The sequence below is a fragment of the Halichoerus grypus genome, chromosome 14, assembly GCF_964656455.1.
Source record: "Halichoerus grypus chromosome 14, mHalGry1.hap1.1, whole genome shotgun sequence".
Classification (NCBI taxonomy): domain Eukaryota; kingdom Metazoa; phylum Chordata; class Mammalia; order Carnivora; family Phocidae; genus Halichoerus; species Halichoerus grypus.
The window spans coordinates 42005481-42024582 of NC_135725.1; the positions used below are offsets into that span (position 1 = coordinate 42005481).

Here is a 19102-nt window from a genome sequence, read left to right on the forward strand (position 1 = left end):
GTGTCCAATATGAATGTTCACCAAAGCCTGACCTCAGGAGAGGAGGATTTGAATAATCGAGTGAATACGATGACCTGTTCTAACAGCCAGCCAGCCTCTTTCCCCAGCCACCCCTACCATTGACCAACTGGGCTCGTGAACTAAGTGGCCACGGTGATGGACACACTCGTGTATATTATTCCCTTCATCACTGCATTTTCTCATTAATTCCAGTCAAACCTTAATAAATTTCAAAATCTTTAAATAACATATTACATTTGACAAATATCTACTCAAACTCTTCGTCTCCCTCACAGCATCAAAACCATGCCTCAAGCAATATGGCTACTGCCTCACCCATTTTCAATTCCAGAGCCTCCATTGCTAAAGCAACAATATTTCTGATGTGGAAATGGAACCGGATTCCGAGCTCCTTATTACCAAATATGTTGCTAGTCCATTCAGAGTGCTGCATGCTTCCCCTCTTGTACAATCCAAACCTACTCTGAGCATGTGCAGAACTTTACAACGCACACTGGCCAAAGTCACCACTGGGTCACAACACAAAAAAAACTGATCCCTCTCTAGCGACTTGTCAACCAAACCCAGGTAGAGGTTCACACACAGTAGAGAAGGCACTGGAAACCTTAGGTTCTTTTAAAAAAGCTTCTGGCAGCTTTACAATTATTTACTTACCAAGTTAAAGGCACCTATTCCAAGCTTGACACCCCCTTCAAACTCATAGAAGAACTGCTGTTCAACTTTGTTCTTCTGAATTACATGCAGGATAGAAAGACATTCTCTGGATTGAAGAAAAAAGTTATTGCATAAGTTTTACTATGGCTCTGAAAATTAATGTGAAGTCAAATTTCACAATGACACGCTGTAAGATAAATGTCATTAGCCAAAATGCTAGAGGATTTTTCAATGGAGGCGGCTGTGCTGAGTTTAACCTTAAAGGCGACTCGGGTAATAGTCATTAAGGAAAAACTGACACACCCATTTCTGCCCGGTTTATCAGGACCAGTCTTTCTGGGCTGCAACGAGACAGGGTTCGAACATCAGCATGCAGGACTCCAGAGCCCCAGGACCACAGGGCTGTGACCTCACAGCTTTCTAGCAAAGTCTCATAGAAGACTTCCCAGGAGTGCTCCGTCTCTTGGTTGCTGTGCACGCTTGAGCAACCCTACCTTCCACAAAGTATCTGAGGAGCTACTGCCAAAAAGATGTGAATTTCAGTGGGATGGCCATGATCTCAAATAGACCAAATAAATTAGAGCTTGCAAGTAGGAAAGACTGAAAGAGACAGCAAATTCCATCAAACTGCACCATTTGTCTTTCTTTTTCCTATTCCATCCAAGCAAATCTTTCTGATTTCTCATTTTAATTTCTTTTCTGTGCATTTCCCCCCTTCCCTTCACGTCTTCAAAAGGCAAATACTTAATCAGAGAAATGCAAATTAAAACAATGACAAAGATATAAAACTTGGTAACAAACAGGAATTGCTTACCAAATTGACAAATATATATTTTAAAGGCAGTAAGAAATAACCAGATATTATGTATCACCTTTTGTAATATAATTATAAAGCGTACAACTTCATTTATGATGTATTCTAGCCAAATTTATTTAACCTGAATCCAGTAAGCCTACAGATCTAATTGCCAGCTTATAGGAAATATTAGGCGCTAGAAGAATGCTATGGACTGAATTAATTATGCCCCCCTCCAAATTCATATGTTGAAGCTCTAAGCCCCAGTGTGCAGATATATGAAGATAGGGATTTTTAGGAGGTAATTAAGGGTAGGGTCCTAATCTGAAAAGATGGTTGACCTCAGAAGAGAAAGAGAGAGAGAATCTCTCTCTCTTGGCCCTATAAGGGCTAAGTGAGAAGGTAGTTATCTGTCTGCAAGCCTGAAAGAGAGCTCTCTCCAGAAGCTGATCATGCTGATACCCTGATCTTAGACTTCCAACCTCAGGAACAGTGAGAAAATAAAATTCTGTTCTTTAAGCCACCCTGTCTGTAGTATTCTGTTACGGCAGCTTGAACTAACTAAGACAAAGAACAAGCTAAATGAAAACTCAAGAAAGCCATCAAACAAATCCATGGGATATTCTGCAGGACAACTGGCTTAGGCTTTTCAACAACCATCATGAATATAGAGACTGTTCTAGAATAAAAGATATGAAATGGACATAAACAGGGGATGCAGGAGACAGTCTTGTGTTGCATCCTGGTATAGACATACCAGCAGTAAGAGAAATTTGGGGCCAACCAGGAGAACGTGAAGATAGACTGAGTATTACATGAAATGAAGATTTATTGACATGGAAAAGTAAAGAACATTAACTGAAAAAAAGCAGGTTACAAAAGAGAATGCACATTAAAAAGTACATATATCTTTAGATTTGGATAGAAAATATTCTGAAATAATACATACTAAGGTTTAGCAGCCATTATCACTGTGTGAAAAGAATATGGAGTGTGTATGTTAATAGCTGCTCACCTACATTCCTAAATATATATGCCACTTTTGTGATAATAAAGCATTATTTTAAAATATATATATATATTTTTAAGATTTTATTTATTTATCAGAGAGAGAGAGAGAGACAGAGGCAGGCAGAGGGAGAAGCAGGCTCCTTGCTGAGCAAGGAGCCCGATGTGGGACTCGATCCCAGGACCCTGGGATCATGACCTGAGCCGAAGGCAGACGCTTAACCGACTGAGCCACCCAGGCGTCCCAATAAAGCATTATTTTCATTTTTTTAATGGAAAACCAGTGCTGTCAAAGGAAAGAACAAATAGACATATTCATCTACTTTGGTAAAAGGTAGTTATAGTATGGAGATTGGCAAACTATGGGGACATAAGCATGCTCATTCATTCATTTATTGTCTATGGCTATTTATACTCCACATAGAGTTGAGTAGTTGCAACAGAGATCTTATGACCCACAGGCCAAACATATTTACCATCTAGCCCTTTAAGAAAAAGTTTGCCAACCCAATTATTTTTCAGAATAATTTTGCAATATATATCAAAAATCTTAAACACTGGTGTACTTTTGACCCAATAAATCCAATTTTATTCTAAGGAACTAGCATGGATAAACACAAAACTTACCTGTAAGGAGAGATACTGTATTACTATTTATAATGAAAATGTATAAACAAACTAAATAGGCAACAATGGGAAATTAAGAAGAGAGTCACATGAGTGCATGTATTTATACATACACACGTGTGGCATACCGACATAATAGAATGCTATGTAGCCATTAAAATCCATGATCAACTAAAAACATTTAATGACCTAAATTTTTGTGACATGAAGTGAAAAAGGAAATTTCAAAATGACATGAAGTATATGATTTTATTACATAAAAAGATAATTATATATGCTCATATGCATGCATTAAGAATGCAAACATGAAAATATCAATAGGATGGCAGGAGGTAGAAATGATTTTCAGAATTCTTTTCTTTTTTAATCAAAATATAAATGCTCTATTTTTTTATTATTATGTTATGTTAATCACCATACATTACATCATTTGTTTTTGATGTCGTGTTCCATGATTCATTGTTTGCGTATAACACCCGGTGCTCCATGCAGAACATGCCCTCTTTAATACCCATCACCAGGCTAACCCATCCTCCCACCCCCGTCCCCTCTAGAACCCTCAGTTTGTTTCTCAGAGTCCATAGTCTCTCATGGTTCGTCTCCCCCTCCGATTTCCCCCCCTTAATTCTTCCCCTCCTGCTATCTTCTTCTTCTTTTTTTTTTTTTTTAACATATAATGTATTATTTGTTTCAGAGGTACAGGTCTGTGATTCAATATGACCTCACCGATATGAGGAATTCTTAATCTCAGGAAACAAACTGAGGGTTGCTGGAGTGGTGGGGGGATGGGAGGGATGGGGTGGCTGGGTGATAAATGTTCTATTTTCTGATAATAGATGATTGTTACAAAATTTTCAAATAACATGGAGACAGCGTTAAGTGCCCCTGCATGACTATCCCACAGAGAGATGGTCACTGTTAACAGCCTGGTACATAACCTTCTAGGTGGTTTTATGTTTTAGTAAGAATCCAATCTTTAAAAACCACAAATGGGATCATATAGTATATACTGTCCTATAAGTTATATTGATGATTTTTCCATGAAAATGCATGAGAGCTACCTTATTTTTAACAAGTGCATATTATCTTATTCTATGGAATAATTTATTTAACCAAATTCCATTGTTAAATATGTACATTGTTTCCAAATTTTCCATATTATAAACAATGTTGCTAAAAGTGTGCTTGTACATTCATCAAGTACTTTTCCTACATCAAGTACTGTAATTATAGTTAATCTATCACAACTATCCTTAGGATAAATTCCTAGAAAAGGGACTTCTGAGATCAAAGGTGATACACTTTCTTAATTTTGATACATACTGTCTGAACATCCTTCAGGAAAACTCTATCAATTTAGATTCCCACCAACTTATGAGCTCCTCACACTGTCATTTTCCCTGAATCATTTGTATCACATTTCCATTTGTATTTTTTATTATGGTATATTTCGCCCTGACGAAAACTGAAATGTTTATTTGGTCAAGTCAGTCTTTTACGGATCCTGATTTTATGTCACACTCAAAAAGGCTTCTGAAATTGACACCATGTATCTACTGATACGATACACTATGGAAAGACACAATATCACTTGTATGGTATTCTTGCCATAGATGCAAAATCTGGATGTAATCACGAAGAAACATTAGATTGGTCCCCACTGAGAGACATTCTACAAAGTAACTGCCCAGTATACTTCAAAAATGTCAAGATTATAAAAATAAAGAAAGACTGAGTGAGGGACGCTTCCAGATTTAAAAAGAGTGAAGAAACATAACAACTAAACATAACATCCCCAACCCTGGATTCAATTCTGGGCCAGAAAAAGGACATTAGTGGGACAATTAGAGAAATCAGAGTAAAATCAGTGGAGTAATTGATAATACCGTATCAATGTTAGTTTCTTGGTTTTAATAATTATTACTGTGGTTCTATAAGATGTTAACATTTGTGACTCTGGATGAAGAATATATAAAAATTCTTTGTAAAAATCCTGAAGTTATTTCAAAGTGAAAAAATTTTAAATAAAAGTTTAAAGGCTTTTGTGCTTTAGACTATAAAAAATATTTTCCTTATGTTTTCACTACTACCCTTTGAAAAATATTTTAATATTAGAGAAGCCTGGGTGGCTCAGTCAGTTAAGCATCCAACTCCTGGTTTCAACTCAGGTCATGATCTCAGGGTTGTGAGACTGAGCCCTGTGTTGGGCTCCGCTCAGCACAGTCTGCTGGAGATTCTCTCTCTCTCTCCTCCTCCCTCTACCCCTCCTGCTCACGTGTGCTCTCTCTCTCTCACATAAATAAATGAGAAAGAGAGAATGAGAGAGAGAGCATGAGGGGGGGGAGGGTCAGAGGGAGAAGCAGACTCTCTGCTGAGCAGGGAGCCTGATGTGGGACTCGATCCTGGGACTCCAGGATCATGACCCGAGCTGAAGGCAGTCGCTTAACCAACTGAGCTACCCAGGCGCCCTTAAAAAAAATTTTAATATTAAATATACATGGAATTTATTTTCATGCTTTCTTTTTCCAGAATGAAGAACCAATTTTCCCAAAAAGTATCCATTTTTTCCCACTATTTTGAAAGAGACCTATGTATACATAGGAATTTCACATATTTTTAATTCCCAAGTAAATGTCTGTCTGTATGTACAAAAGTACATGCGTGCACACACTGATAGGTTTGTGCCATTTTAAGACTACTTGAATTCATTCCAGTTTTTAAGTTTTGATGACTAGAAAAGCAATTAGCTCTTTAACATCCTTTTATATCATCTAAAAGTATTTCTTTTTTTTCTCAAAGATTTTATTTATTTATTCATGAGAGACAGAGAGAGAGGGAGAGAGAGAGAGAGAGAGAGGGAAGCAGAGGCAGAGGGAGAAGCAGGTTTGCCATGGAGCAGGGAGCCCAATGCTGGACTCGATCCCAGCACCCTGGGATCACGACCAGAGCTGAAGGCAGATACTTAACCGACTAAGCCACCCAGGCATCCAAAGCATCTAAAAAGTATTTCAAGAGGGGCACCTGGGTGGCTCAGCCAGTTAAGCGTCTGCCTTCGGCTCAGGTCATGATCCCAGGGTCCTGGGATTGAGCCCTGCATTGGGCTCCTTGCTCAGCAGGGAGCCTGCTTCTCCCTCTCCTGCACCCTCTGCTTGTGTGTGCGCTCTCTCTCTCTCTCTGTCAAATAAAAGAAAAAGAAAAAAAAAAAAACTTAAAAAAAAAAAAAAGTATTTCAAGAGGAAAACTAAAAACAATTGGTCAATTTCCCAAAACTCCCCCCTACCTCCATGATTTTGAATGGAATATAATTTTATGAAATCACTTTGGGTAAAACTATCTCTTAAAATACTAAATCTTGGGGCACCTGGGTGGCTCAGTTGGTTAAGCGACTGCCTTCGGCTCAGGTTATGATCCTGGAGTCCCTGGATCGAGTCCCAAGCAGGGAGCCTGCTTCCCCCTCTGACCCTCCCCCCTCTCATGTGCTCTCTCTCTCTCTCTCTCATTCTCTCTGTCTCAAATAAATAAATAAAATCTTAAAAAAAAAAATACTAAATCTTGGTTCTGCTCTCACTAATGGGGATCTGCTTCTAATAATGACACACATACTAGCTTATATTAGATTAACCTTCCCACAGATAACAATTAGAACTTTGGAATTTAAATATATATTTAAAATGCATTTTCAGGCACTGGAAAGTGAAAACAAAAAGTAGTAAGAAACTGGAGAAGAGCTGAACTTTGAAAGATGGGAACATCTCTCACACGGACTTTACATTTACATGGCTAATCAGCTGAAAGTACTCTCGAATCCACTCAACGTGGGATGCCTAGAACTGATACAGAAAGCCACAGTCCTATTGTGGCGACTGGGTGGTTCAGTTGGTCAAGTGTCCGACTCTTGGTTTTGGCTCAGGTAGTGATCTCATGGGTCATGAGACTGAGCCCCAAGTTGGGCTCTGTGCTCGGGGGGAGTCTGCTTGAAGATTCTCTCCCTCTGCCCCTCCCCACATGCTTGGGCGCACCACACATGCTCTCGCTCTCTCTCAAATAAATAAGTCTTTATGAAAAAAATCTGACACTGCATTGTGGGGCTTATAATATATGTAAGTGTACTATCATAAGAATAGTATAAAAGACAAGTGGTCAATGAAACTATATTTTCACAAAGTTCTTACATTTTATGGGCAATAGTACAATATTAACTCTAAGTTGACTGTGGTAAGTTAAGAAGGATATTATAATCACTAGAGTGACCTTTAAAAAAATTAAAGAGGTAAGCTTAGAAAACAATAGAGTGATTGATTACATTGGAATATATGTATATATATATATATATAAAATTTTTTAAATTTTAGTAATGCAATAAAAGGCAAAAAAGAAGTGAGAAAACTAAATGAGGCAAGAGAACAAGAAAAATGGTAGCCACAAGTGCAAACATATCATTTGTTATACTGAATAAAAAAGCAAGACCCAACTATATGCATCTATAAGAACTGCAATTAAAATATAAAAACAAAGATAGGTTTAAAGTATAAGAACATATGTCATGCTACACTTAACACTAATTATAAAAACGCATGAGTAGCTATATTAATATCAGACAAAACAGACTTCAAGACAAATATTTATTATAAGAGTTAAGTAGAGACATTTCATAATGATAAAAAGGTTAATTCATTAGGAAGATAAAATAATTAAAATATATATAAACCTAATAACAGAGGCTCTAAATATACAATGCAAACACTGACAGAACTAAAGAGAGAGAAATGGGGGATCCCAGAATCAAAGTTGGAGATTTTGAACTCTGTGAGCAAATGATAGAGCAACTAGATAAAAATCAATAAGGATATAGAAGATACGGACAACACTATGGTCCACCTTTGAATCACTGCAGAAAATTCTATCGAGCAGTACTGCTCTAGAGTCTGGACCAAAGACATACCTATAGTTTTAAATATATAAATTGATTTTAGGAGAAAGAAACTAAGATTATGTAATTAGAAATTATGTCAGTAGCTTTTTTTCAGCTATTTTTTTCAAGATTGCATTTAAACTTAAATTCTGTTGTCCTATAGCACTGAATACATACACAGTAAGCCAAAAAATCAAGTGCATTTTTACCAACAGCAAATAAAACCTAGTCATACTTCATGAGAATTTTGAAGTACAAACTGGACAGAATACAAGAATCATTTAAAAACAACATCTTAATTTTTAACTTACTTATATATTTGGTAACTTGTCCTAATTTTGAGTCCACCTTTGATGAAGTTGATCATATTTTCATCCTGAAAACAATTCAGTTAAATAATTAGATCACTTAGCAAAAGATTCTTACACTGTACAGTTATATATTTGTGTGATTAGAACAAAACACTATCTTTTGAGGACATCATTTTTAAATTAAAACATTCTTCTTGCTTTACATTTGAAATGCTTTTCTGTAATTTTCCTTCCAACTTAGATGGCAATAAAAAGAACACATTTTAAAAATCTTTGCATTACTTCAAGCAAGTAATTAAGGAAGTAACCCACTTAGTGGCCAAATACGTTAGTCCAAATCTACTGTGATAAACATCATCTAATGCGCAATTTTCTTCTGGGTTCAACAGAATCTAAAATGGGTAATTTAAGGATATGCTCTAAGGACTTTCCAGTCCATCACACTCCAGCAAATGGGATGATGGTTCTTCTTGTGCAGGGTAGTTTAGCATTCAGTCTATTTAACACTGTAAATTTCACTCATATACATTTCTAGAACAAAAATTATTGATCTGGATTCTAAACTGATTGTCACAATATGCAGTTTTGTTTTGGAGAAAAAAAAAAATCATTTCACTTTTCTTTGCCCGATGGTCATCAACCACAAAGTTGAGGCAGAGGGCCTAAATGAATATCATTTTCAGGGTCAGCATTCTAGGATTCCAAGAGAATCTCTTAAGAAATTATATCAAAACCTGCTTAAAAGAAGTTAATCTAACAGTGTTAATGGAGACAGTCCCATATTTCATATTTCCAAGGAGAATATTTTTCTAGTCTATTGATGATGGAGAGATGCTCTGGTATTTATTTCCTGTGCACTTCAGCATCCTTCTAAAGCAAGAGGAAAATTTACTTTAGCTTACAAATTTCATGAAGTATTAAATCTTTACCATTTAAATTATTCTAAGAATCAATAAATACAAAATTCACTACACAACTTAAATGTTTATCTTCTTATTTAAGGAATCTTATGATTACACAAGTTTCAAGATTGGCCAGGAAAGAATTTCCAAAATCACATTAAAATCTGCCTCAAATAATAATATTTCGTTTCATGATTCACCAAATATTTACCAAATGCCTATTTTACACCAGGCATCTGAATGCAACATCAGACAAAAGCAATACAAGGCGCTAAGGGCTGGAGTCATGCACACAGAAGGAGATATGCACAGGAGGTCAGGAGAGCTCAGAGCAGGGGAGGGGGTGACATGGAGAGGTCCACAGAAGCTTCCTGGAAGCATCGGGGCTTAAGGCACAAAAAATGATTAGGAAGTGGCCAGATGAAGGAAGGCAAAGCAGATGCGAACCTTGCGAGCCAGGGAATACTCAAGCGGAAGGAAAGGCAAGGAAGCATTAACGATCATGGCATGCTTGGCCATCTGTGCTTACGAAAGTCAGCGCTGCCACAGAAGCTCCCACAAAGACAGAACGAAGGAGTAAGAAAGCTACCTCTTCCCGTGGGGTAAGAGGGGAGGAGGGAATGTGGGAGAAGATACCAGTTTAGTTTGAAAAAGCCTCCCCCCCCTTGCTGATATTCTGATACGGGACCACTGCCATAGTCCGTGAGAGCGACTCAAAGCTAAAGCAGAGCAATGACAAGGTGACAGTCTCATCCCTGAGAGGGCGCTCAGCTGCACAATGGACAATGAGCTGGAGGTTAAGAGAAATAGAGCCAGAGGGTCACTAGGTCGCTGTGCCCTCTAGAGAAGAGCTGATAAACACCCCCATGAGAACACTCAAGAAGGAAGAGATGGCACTGCTAAATCTCCACAAGGTAAAAGAAACATGAGCATTAAATTGGATATGGAGGCATGAGGAAGAGGGAGGAGTCTTGGATATCTCCCAGATGTTTAATTACAAGTCCCCACATACAAAATAAGACTTTAAATCCCAGATTTGATTGTCAAATCCCCGTTTGGAAAACACATCAGAAAAACTGGAGGGCCTCCATGACTAGCATTATGTTTCCTGAGGCAGTAAGAATGAGGTTTTCAACCAGACTTCATAATACATAGGGTTTTAGGAAACAGGGTCATAGACCAGATTGGTTCAATTTTACTAAACCAGAATCCAACCTAAGAAGTCAATATCCAGGAAAAAAAAAAAAAAAAAAAAGGAAAGCAACTCTTAATACAATGTAAAACATTGTGATTGAGGAAGATTTTCAATTTTACAATTGCATTTCTGCTCCCTTACAATCCTGACCCTACCTCTACCCCCAATGTATCCATCACCGCCACCCATGGGGCCATGATGTTAAAATGCATGTTTTTTAGAAGGATTGGAAGATACAATGTTAGGCAAGGCACTGCTTGTAACAGTTCCTAGAGGTAAAATTAAAATGTCCCTTAAAGAAAGGTATTCATGGCTTGGTTTAATGACTTTTTAAATCTGCTCTTCCAAAGGAAGAAATAAAAGCAAGAAAGGGGCATGAGAATAGAAAGAGGGGCAAAAATAAAATTTGAAGTATATATGAAAAGCCTGGCACTCAAGCATGCATACCTGAGCTTTGCTGAAGCATCTGGTGTAAGAAGGGAATGGCCAAGGATGAAACTGCCTCTTTGGCCCGGGCCTATGGCCCTCTACCATTAGCAAATGCAAAGAGGGATAATCCCACACTTCTCATACAGAGAAGCATCCAGAAATTCGGTGCAGTAGTTGCAAAACAGTTCCTTTATAAGACAGTGGTTCCCAATAGACTGAAATTTGGAACAGACTCCAAGTGCATTTGAGTAGGAACAAAGCTCCCTGGGGTCATTTTTCAGTCAAAGTTTATCAGAACAACAAGTATCTTCCATTACAAGTCTAAGTCAAAAGAACTGAAGCACTGACATAGAATGAGCCCCATTTTTTCTGTGTAGTACTGGCAGGCTTCCCCGGCATACTGATTCGAAGCCAAACATTTATTACCTGCACAAACGTGAGTGCTGCTTTCTGTAGGAGACACTCGGCATAACAGATTTCGGCATGCATTTCCTCTATTAAAAACAAATAAAATTACATTAAGGAAAATCCTATGTCCACAGTAATTGCTCTGAGATGTTCAGGAAAGGCTCGTAGCTCAAAGAACCCAAGAGAGACACAAAAATCTAGGTTGCTTTGGTACTTCCATAAAAGCAGAATGATGACCTTGGTTCTCTGTCCCTCAGCAAGATTTCCCTAGAATGTGTAAAAGGATTTAAGGAAGTCATCTTTGGCCCCATTCAAATATAACTGCAAAGAGTCAGGTGCTTAGCGCCAGAGACCTAAACTCAGCTCACAAGAGGAAACCAAAATTTAAAAGTACTTAAAAAAATATTTTTTAACTTAACAGTAACACGTAAGTTTAACACAGTTATAGAGATTGAAAAAACTATCTTAAATTTATGAATTCTAGCTTCTAAAATATGAAGGTATGATAATCATGGCAATGATTAGACACCCCATTAACTTAAAGAGAAAGCAGCAATTCTCTGAGGTCTGTGAACAAGTATGGACCAGCACGCCCAAGGCATGACTCCTCATACATAGAAGACATGATATAAAAAGAGCTCACACTAGCACAATTTCAGGCTATTTTGATCACTGAGCTATCTAGCACAGGAACAAGGCACTCACAAAAGGGACTCTGTAAAGCTATGTATATCCCAGGGACATATGGAATGCCCCAAAACACATGGCCTGTCTTTCTAAACAATACCTTACACTTGCAGAGATTGGGGAGGGAGGGAAACCTTTGCATTTTTGCATAAATAAAATCAGCAGATTCCTGTTTTATCCACGGGATGCAAACTGGCATTTTATTTAAGTAAATGAGCTTGGGGGATTTAACAGCCTGGGTTGGAGGCAAGGTTCTGCCATGTTGTATCCACCTCTCTCTGCTGCTGGCCACCTCATTTATAAAGTCCAGCTAGTAACGTCTTCACTTCACAGCTAAAGAATCAAATGACGTGCTGCACAGAGCTCACTGTGGAGAATAAGCACTGGATTTTTGTTAGCTACTTTCAGTACGATTACTGCCCTTGGTCCACGTTGGGCTTTTTGGTAAAGCTCAGAAAACAGGACATTTTTATGTGAAGTAAGTAGCTGAAAAATAGGGTCCTTCTGTGTTTGTGAGAATGCTGTTGGGTCAAAGTGGATAAGGACTAGCGCTGTATTTCTTGCACTCACACACACAGACCCCATCCCCTATCCCTACCATCCGACACACAACAGGCTGGTTCTCACAAACTGGTTCCAATCACTACCACGCTCATATGCCAAAGGCTGAATTTACAAAGAAGCAACTAGGCGGTGAAGATCCTTCAGCGGCCTGCCTACAGGTGGGGCCAGCCTTGCAGAGTCAGGGCCTTCAGCGGCCTGCCTACAGGTGGGGTCAGCCTTGCGGAGTCAGGGCCTTCAGCGACCTGCCTACAGAGGGGGTCAGCCTTGCGGAATCAGGGCCTTCAGCGGCCTGCCTACAGAGGGGGTCAGCCTTGCGGAGTCAGGGCCTTCAGCGACCTGCCTACAGGTGGGGTCAGCCTTGCGGAGTCAGGGCCTTCAGCGGCCTGCCTACAGAGGGGGCCAGCCTTGCGGAGTCAGGGCCTTCAGCGGCCTGCCTACAGGTGGGGCCAGCCTTGCGGAGTCAGGGCCTTCAGCGGCCTGCCTACAGAGGGGGCCAGCCTTGTGGAGTCAGGGCCTTCAGCGGCCTGCCTACAGGTGGGGTCAGCCTTGCGGAGTCAGGGCCTTCAGCGGCCTGCCTACAGAGGGGGCCAGCCTTGCGGAGTCAGGGCCTTCAGCGGCCTGCCTACAGGTGGGGCCAGCCTTGCGGAGTCAGGGCCTTCAGCGGCCTGCCTACAGAGGGGGCCAGCCTTGTGGAGTCAGGGCCTTCAGCGGCCTGCCTACAGGTGGGGTCAGCCTTGCGGAGTCAGGGCCTTCAGCGGCCTGCCTACAGAGGGGGCCAGCCTTGCGGAGTCAGGGCCTTCAGCGGCCTGCCTACAGGTGGGGTCAGCCTTGCGGAGTCAGGGCCTTCAGCGGCCTGCCTACAGAGGGGGCCAGCCTTGCGGAGTCAGGGCCTTCAGCGGCCTGCCTACAGGTGGGGCCAGCCTTGCGGAGTCAGGGCCTTCAGCGGCCTGCCTACAGAGGGGGCCAGCCTTGCGGAGTCAGGGCCTGTGCACATCCTGGCGGCCGTCACCAGCCAGGGTCTTGGTCCTTCTGAGTCTGTGCAGAGGTCTGAGCAGAAGGAATGGCTGCATCAGGGTTAAGTTAAAGATGGACACACCGCAGAGCAGCTGAAGGACGTGACAAGAAGGCAGAGATAAACGGCAAGAAAATTTGAACTCTGTATACCATATGTAAGCATCCTTCATGTTAAATCCCTTTCACATCCTAAGTACTGCATTTACACATCTGCTTTTAAAGGAAATTAGAAAACCATTCAGGGCAATATGCCAGCCCCGAGAGAAGAAAGGGTGTGTTCCATGTTAAACCCACAAAAAGTTTAATTAAATATACTGACTCCTGCAGACAACCAGCCACTCAAGGATGTAAATGAAAATTACCAAGAGGAAAAACAAATCACATACTAAAGCTACAATGTTTTGACATGCACCCTTGAACACAAAGTCTGTTTGGATTGCAGTGACAGCCAAACTCATTAGAAATAAAATGCAACTTAATTTATAAAAGTCGTATTCCTTCACTCTGGTTGATTTATATTGGACAGTTCCCCAGTTCTCAAAATTAACCATTTGGCATTTTTGAATAGGTACCTTACCAGAACATCTCTTAATTATAAATTCCTTAGTCTACTGAAGGAAATAGCTTCACCCTGCGCTAAAATGTTAGCTAAGCATGCCTTTGGATGTAAAAGTCTAAATAAACCTGTTTTTCAGAATATGCTATTGTCACAAGCTAATTTTATGTTTACTGTTTTCTAATTAAGACTATTTTTAAGGCAGTTTTAGGTTGGCAGCAAAATTGAGGAGAAGGTACAGAAATTGCCCGTGTATCCCTTGCCCCATGCATGCTTAACCCCCCCCGATGAACTGATGAACTTCTGTTGACACATAATCACCCCACATCCATAGTTTATGTTACAGTTCCTTCTTGGTGATGTACGTTCTCTGGGTGTGGACAAATGTATAAAGACATGTATCCATCATTATGATATCATACAAAGTTTTTCCACTATCCTAAAAATCCTCTGTGCTCCACCTATTCATCCCTACACCCCATCCCTCGGCAACCACTGATCTTGTCACCGTCCCCACAGTTTTGCTCTTTCCAGAATGTCATATGCTTGGAATCATACAGCATGACACCTTTTCAGATTGGTGTCTTTCACTCAGTAATATACACTTAAAGTCACTCCATGTCTTTTCATGGCTTGAGAGTTCATTTCTTTTTAGCACTAAATAATATTCCATTTGTCGGGATGTACCACAGTTTATTTATCCATTCACCTATTGAAGGATATCTTGGTTGCTTACAAGTTTTGGCAATTATAAATAAAGCTGCTGTAAACATCCACATGCAGACATAAGTTTTCAGCTCCTTTGGGTAAATATTAAGGAGACTGATTGCTGGATTTATGGTCAAAGTATGTTTAGTTTTGTAAGAAATTGCCAAACTATCTCCCAAAGTAGCTGTACAATTTTGCATTCCCACCAGCCATGAATAAGAGTTCCTTTTACTCTACATCTTTGCCAACATTTGGTGTTGTCGGTATTTTAGATTATGGACATTCTAATATGTGTGCAGCAGTATCTCATTGTTTGTTTTCTTTTTTAATAATTAGGAATAAGCAAATAAGTAAATTACTCCAGATTTTCTGGGTTATGGACATTCTAATAGAACAAACTCAGTTTGTTTTCTTTTTTAATAGTTAGTAATAAGTAAATAAGTAAATTATTCCAGATTTTCTAAAGAGCCATGTACAAAAACATTATAAAAAGATAAGAACGCAGCACCATCTACTTTCAAGATGTCTACATAGGAATGATTCAACATTTCCCTCATCCATATGTGAACATTTTGTTCCCTTTTCTACAAGCCTATCAGAGAAAGTGTGGGGTACAGTGGAAAGAACTGTGGCTTACAGATAGGCAGATCAGCTTTGAATCCCGCTCTGCTACGTGGGGAATCCTGGGCCATTAACCCAACTATTGCCAGTGATTACTTCTGCAGGGTGAGTATGATGGGAAAGAGAAAAAGATTTTCCATTTCCTTTTTATTCTACACTTAAGTACTGAATTTTATGAGTATGATCATGTTTTAATTTTCAAAGACAGGAAAAACTTCATCTTTAAATGAGTCTTACCTTCAGTCAGCTGTTCCAGTGATCCTCTAGAAAGAAGACTTGAGAAAGATTCTACAACCGTGCATTTTTTCCTGTATCTGTGGAGAATAAGCAGAAGGGGAGATGGGAAATAGAAAGAAAAAATGACAATAAATCAGGCCAGGCTCATTTTCCTTTGACATTCATTTTTGTCACAGTCACAGCAAAGAGTTACCGAGGAGAACTCTAAACCCTGAAGTCTGTAGCGCAGAGACCACCCTTTTCAACACCGCACACCCAGCGCCCAGCACTGGGCTGGCATCCTGTGGGCACTCCATCCGTGCTTACTGGACACGTGTGGACAAACCCACACGAAACAACGAATGGCAGCTAACCCTGCCAAGCACCTGCCCTTATCTGTACGGCTGAAATCAATATTTCTGGGGTAAGAGGCATCCACAGGTTAAGAATCACTTAGAGGGCAGCATTGAGAAACTCTCTTCCTTTGTAGGGTTGCAACATAATTACATGAGGATACATAGTTTCATGTTAAACTTCACCAATGCTAGTTAACAGCTGTTGCTGGGGTCTTGCTGTACACACAGAGCAAAGATTAAAATAAAACTGAAAATCCGTCTCATTTTCACCAACCAGAAGTGTTCAAATATGTCCTTTTAGACAAATACAGCTCTCCCTTCTGAATAGGCAGCATCTCCCACATAAAAGAAGAGTGTTCCTTGCTTGGCCTCGTGTGGCAGGCAGTAGCTGAAATCCTCCACCCCAGGGAGACCCTTGAGAGATGCATGCTGCTGACCCCACAGACATCTCCCTCAGTTCTTCTCTGTGGCTCAAACTACGGAAGGAAGGAAGGAAGGAAGGAAGGAAGGAAGGAAGGAAGGAAGGAAGGAAGGAAGGAAGGAAGGAAGGAAGGAAGGAAAGAAGGAGGGAAGGAAGAAGGGAGGAGGGAGGGAAGTAAGAAAGGAAGGAAGGGAGGGAGGGAGGGAGGGAGGGAGAGAGGGAAAGAAAAGAAAGGAAAAAGAAAAAGGTGGAGGTATAGATGCCAAGTGTTTGGCCAAACAAGAATCAACTATAATTCCTAACAGGAAATTTTAACTCTATTACATAGAACTATGTGAGGCTAGGAAGCTTTGAAGTACAAGCCCCTTACTACAATTGGGGCGAACTTCAAACAGAGCTCTCTCCATCAGGCAAACCACACTCACTTTGTCACACAGACATAAAGGTTTGTAGTTGTATCTCAAGTATTTAATTACTCAGTTCATACTTTTGGCAGGTTTGTAATGCGTCCTTCATGGCAGAAATGCCGTTTTGGATGTCCTGTTGCTCGAAGGTCATGACCGCCTGCAACACCACAATAGTACTGTAGCCCAAGGCATGGTACATACTCTCCTTAGCCCTGGGGGCAAAACACAGGGAATTAATACAACCCAACTCAACTTAAAAGCATGCACGTCTTGTCTGATACTAATCAGGAGAAATCCTAGTAAATGCATATCGTGACTTTGATAGTGATAACTTTTACTCCTACACCATGATCATTGAAATAATATAGACTGAGAAAGGCATGTCCTAAAAAACTCAAGTATTAAGGACTTTCCAAATTAAGCCTACAGAGGCAGCACAGAATGTTCCAGGTTAAAGCAGAAGCCGACAATTGTTTTGCCCTGTTTCAGCACAAGGGGGCAGCCTGCGGATTCTTTTCCTTGAAAACATTTCAAAGCAAACCAATTTTTCCCAGTTGAACACCAGGCAATATACTTACTATCTTTAGCTCTGATATAAGTACTAAAATAAAGGCCACTGGAAATGCATTTTGTGACAGAGAGATTTTGATGTATTTTCAGATACTCATTTAAAAAAAAAAAAAAAAGCTCCTTTCCATTCCCAGCCAGAGGCCAAAGAAAAGCAAGATTTTTGCAATAAATTAGGTCAGCCACAATGGGCCCAGGCAAAGTACATTTTAGACCTCATATCTAATCTAATCCCATTATCTACAATTCCTTATTAAAGTTCTTGACAATTCCAATTACTAAATTATCAGTTGAGAATTGCTTGGATTTTTTCTCTTTTTAAGATTTTATTTACTTATTTGAGAGAGAGAGAGAGCACGAGGGGGGTGAGGGGCAGAGGGAGAAGCAGACTCCCCACCGAGCAGGGAGCCCGACATGGGCTTGATCCTAGGACTCTGGGATCATGACCTGAGCTGAAGGCAGAGTCTTCACCAACTGAGCCACCCAGGCGCCCTGAGAATTGCTTGGATTCTTAAGGGCATTAATTAGTCTTAAAGTATGGCACATCCCAGACTTTCGGGCTGTGAAAACCTCACCATTTCTTTCTCAAAACTTCTCATTAGGTCAATCTGTTATAAGATTTAAAATATTAATGCATGATTTTGTTTTTAATTCAAATATAATGCACAACAGCCCACGGCTATGCAAAACAAATGCTGGCCACATCATTCTTTTCCCCCATGGAAATAGTCTAAACATCCTTTGGTAATTCGCAGTTTGTCCTGACTAGTGAGGTCACTAGCTGTTCAAAAAAACCCTGCAAGGAGTTAAGATCAGCCTAAAGTTAATCATTTATTGTGGTTTTAAACCTCACATTTTAAACCAAAAGCTCCAAGAGGAGAACGATTCAAGTGGGAAAAACATATGTTTAACAGTGAAACTTGCATAAAGGTCAGAGAATATAAAATTTGACCAAATAAAATAATCACTTCTTTTCATTCCATGTTATGACCAGCTGGGTGTCTGAGACAGAGAAAAAAGGAGACCTGCGTAAATAAAAACACAAAGGAGACAGGCAGGCAGGTTGAGAGAGGAAGACAGAGAAGTAGAGACAGAAGATGGAGAGAGAAAGAAGTCTGAGGGACTGGCAAGGACAGAGGGAAATGAGGCAGGAGACAGGCAGGGCAGACAAGCGTTGAAGACGACGCTGGACAATTTCCTTCAGCTGTGGGCTGTACCATCTACTTTATCATCTGTTCCTAACCTCTGAAATACTCATTGATCACAGCTCCTCTACATCAAAATAGAATCACCACAGCAGCTTCTCAGGAGGTAATGTAATTTTTTTTTTAATTGTGGTGTGCAGTTGACATACATTTCGGGTGTATGACATAGTGATTCGGCAATTCTATACATTATGCAATGCTCACCACCATGAGTGTAGTAAGACTGAAAGTCTATGGTCAAAATCACATACCCTACTGACCAAAGAAATAAGATTCCCACTATTGTGCCCAAGTAACCTTCTAAAAAACTGTTATATAAGGTCTAAGCTTCACCCAAGCAAGTGACTGTGTTTGAAGGCACAACGTAAGATTATTCCTGTCAAGCTCCAGGCACACTGTAGAGCTGCGGACTGTGGTCAAGGTGACGCCTAGTGTCAGGGCTGGGCCCGGTGTTGCTGCCACATTTGAAAAATGAACAGGTATTATTAGCTGAAATTAAACTGCTTAACTTGTTTAT

At 40.1% G+C, this 19102-nt stretch overlaps 1 protein-coding gene across 4 annotated transcripts in view; it reads right to left on the reverse strand.

Moving 5' to 3' along the window:
• TTC39B (tetratricopeptide repeat domain 39B) overlaps window positions 1-19102 on the reverse strand; it is a 125989-nt gene that overhangs the window by 36259 nt on the left and 70628 nt on the right. For all 4 annotated transcript variants that reach the window (XM_036073427.2, XM_078061212.1, XM_078061211.1 and 1 more), the window contains 5 exons: window positions 16894-17025; window positions 15651-15727; window positions 11282-11349; window positions 8330-8394; window positions 676-781 (listed from right to left, as the gene is read on the reverse strand). In XM_036073427.2, coding sequence (XP_035929320.1) covers window positions 676-781; window positions 8330-8394; window positions 11282-11349; window positions 15651-15727; window positions 16894-17025 — 448 coding nt within the window. The remainder of the gene's footprint in view (window positions 1-675; window positions 782-8329; window positions 8395-11281; window positions 11350-15650; window positions 15728-16893; window positions 17026-19102) is intronic.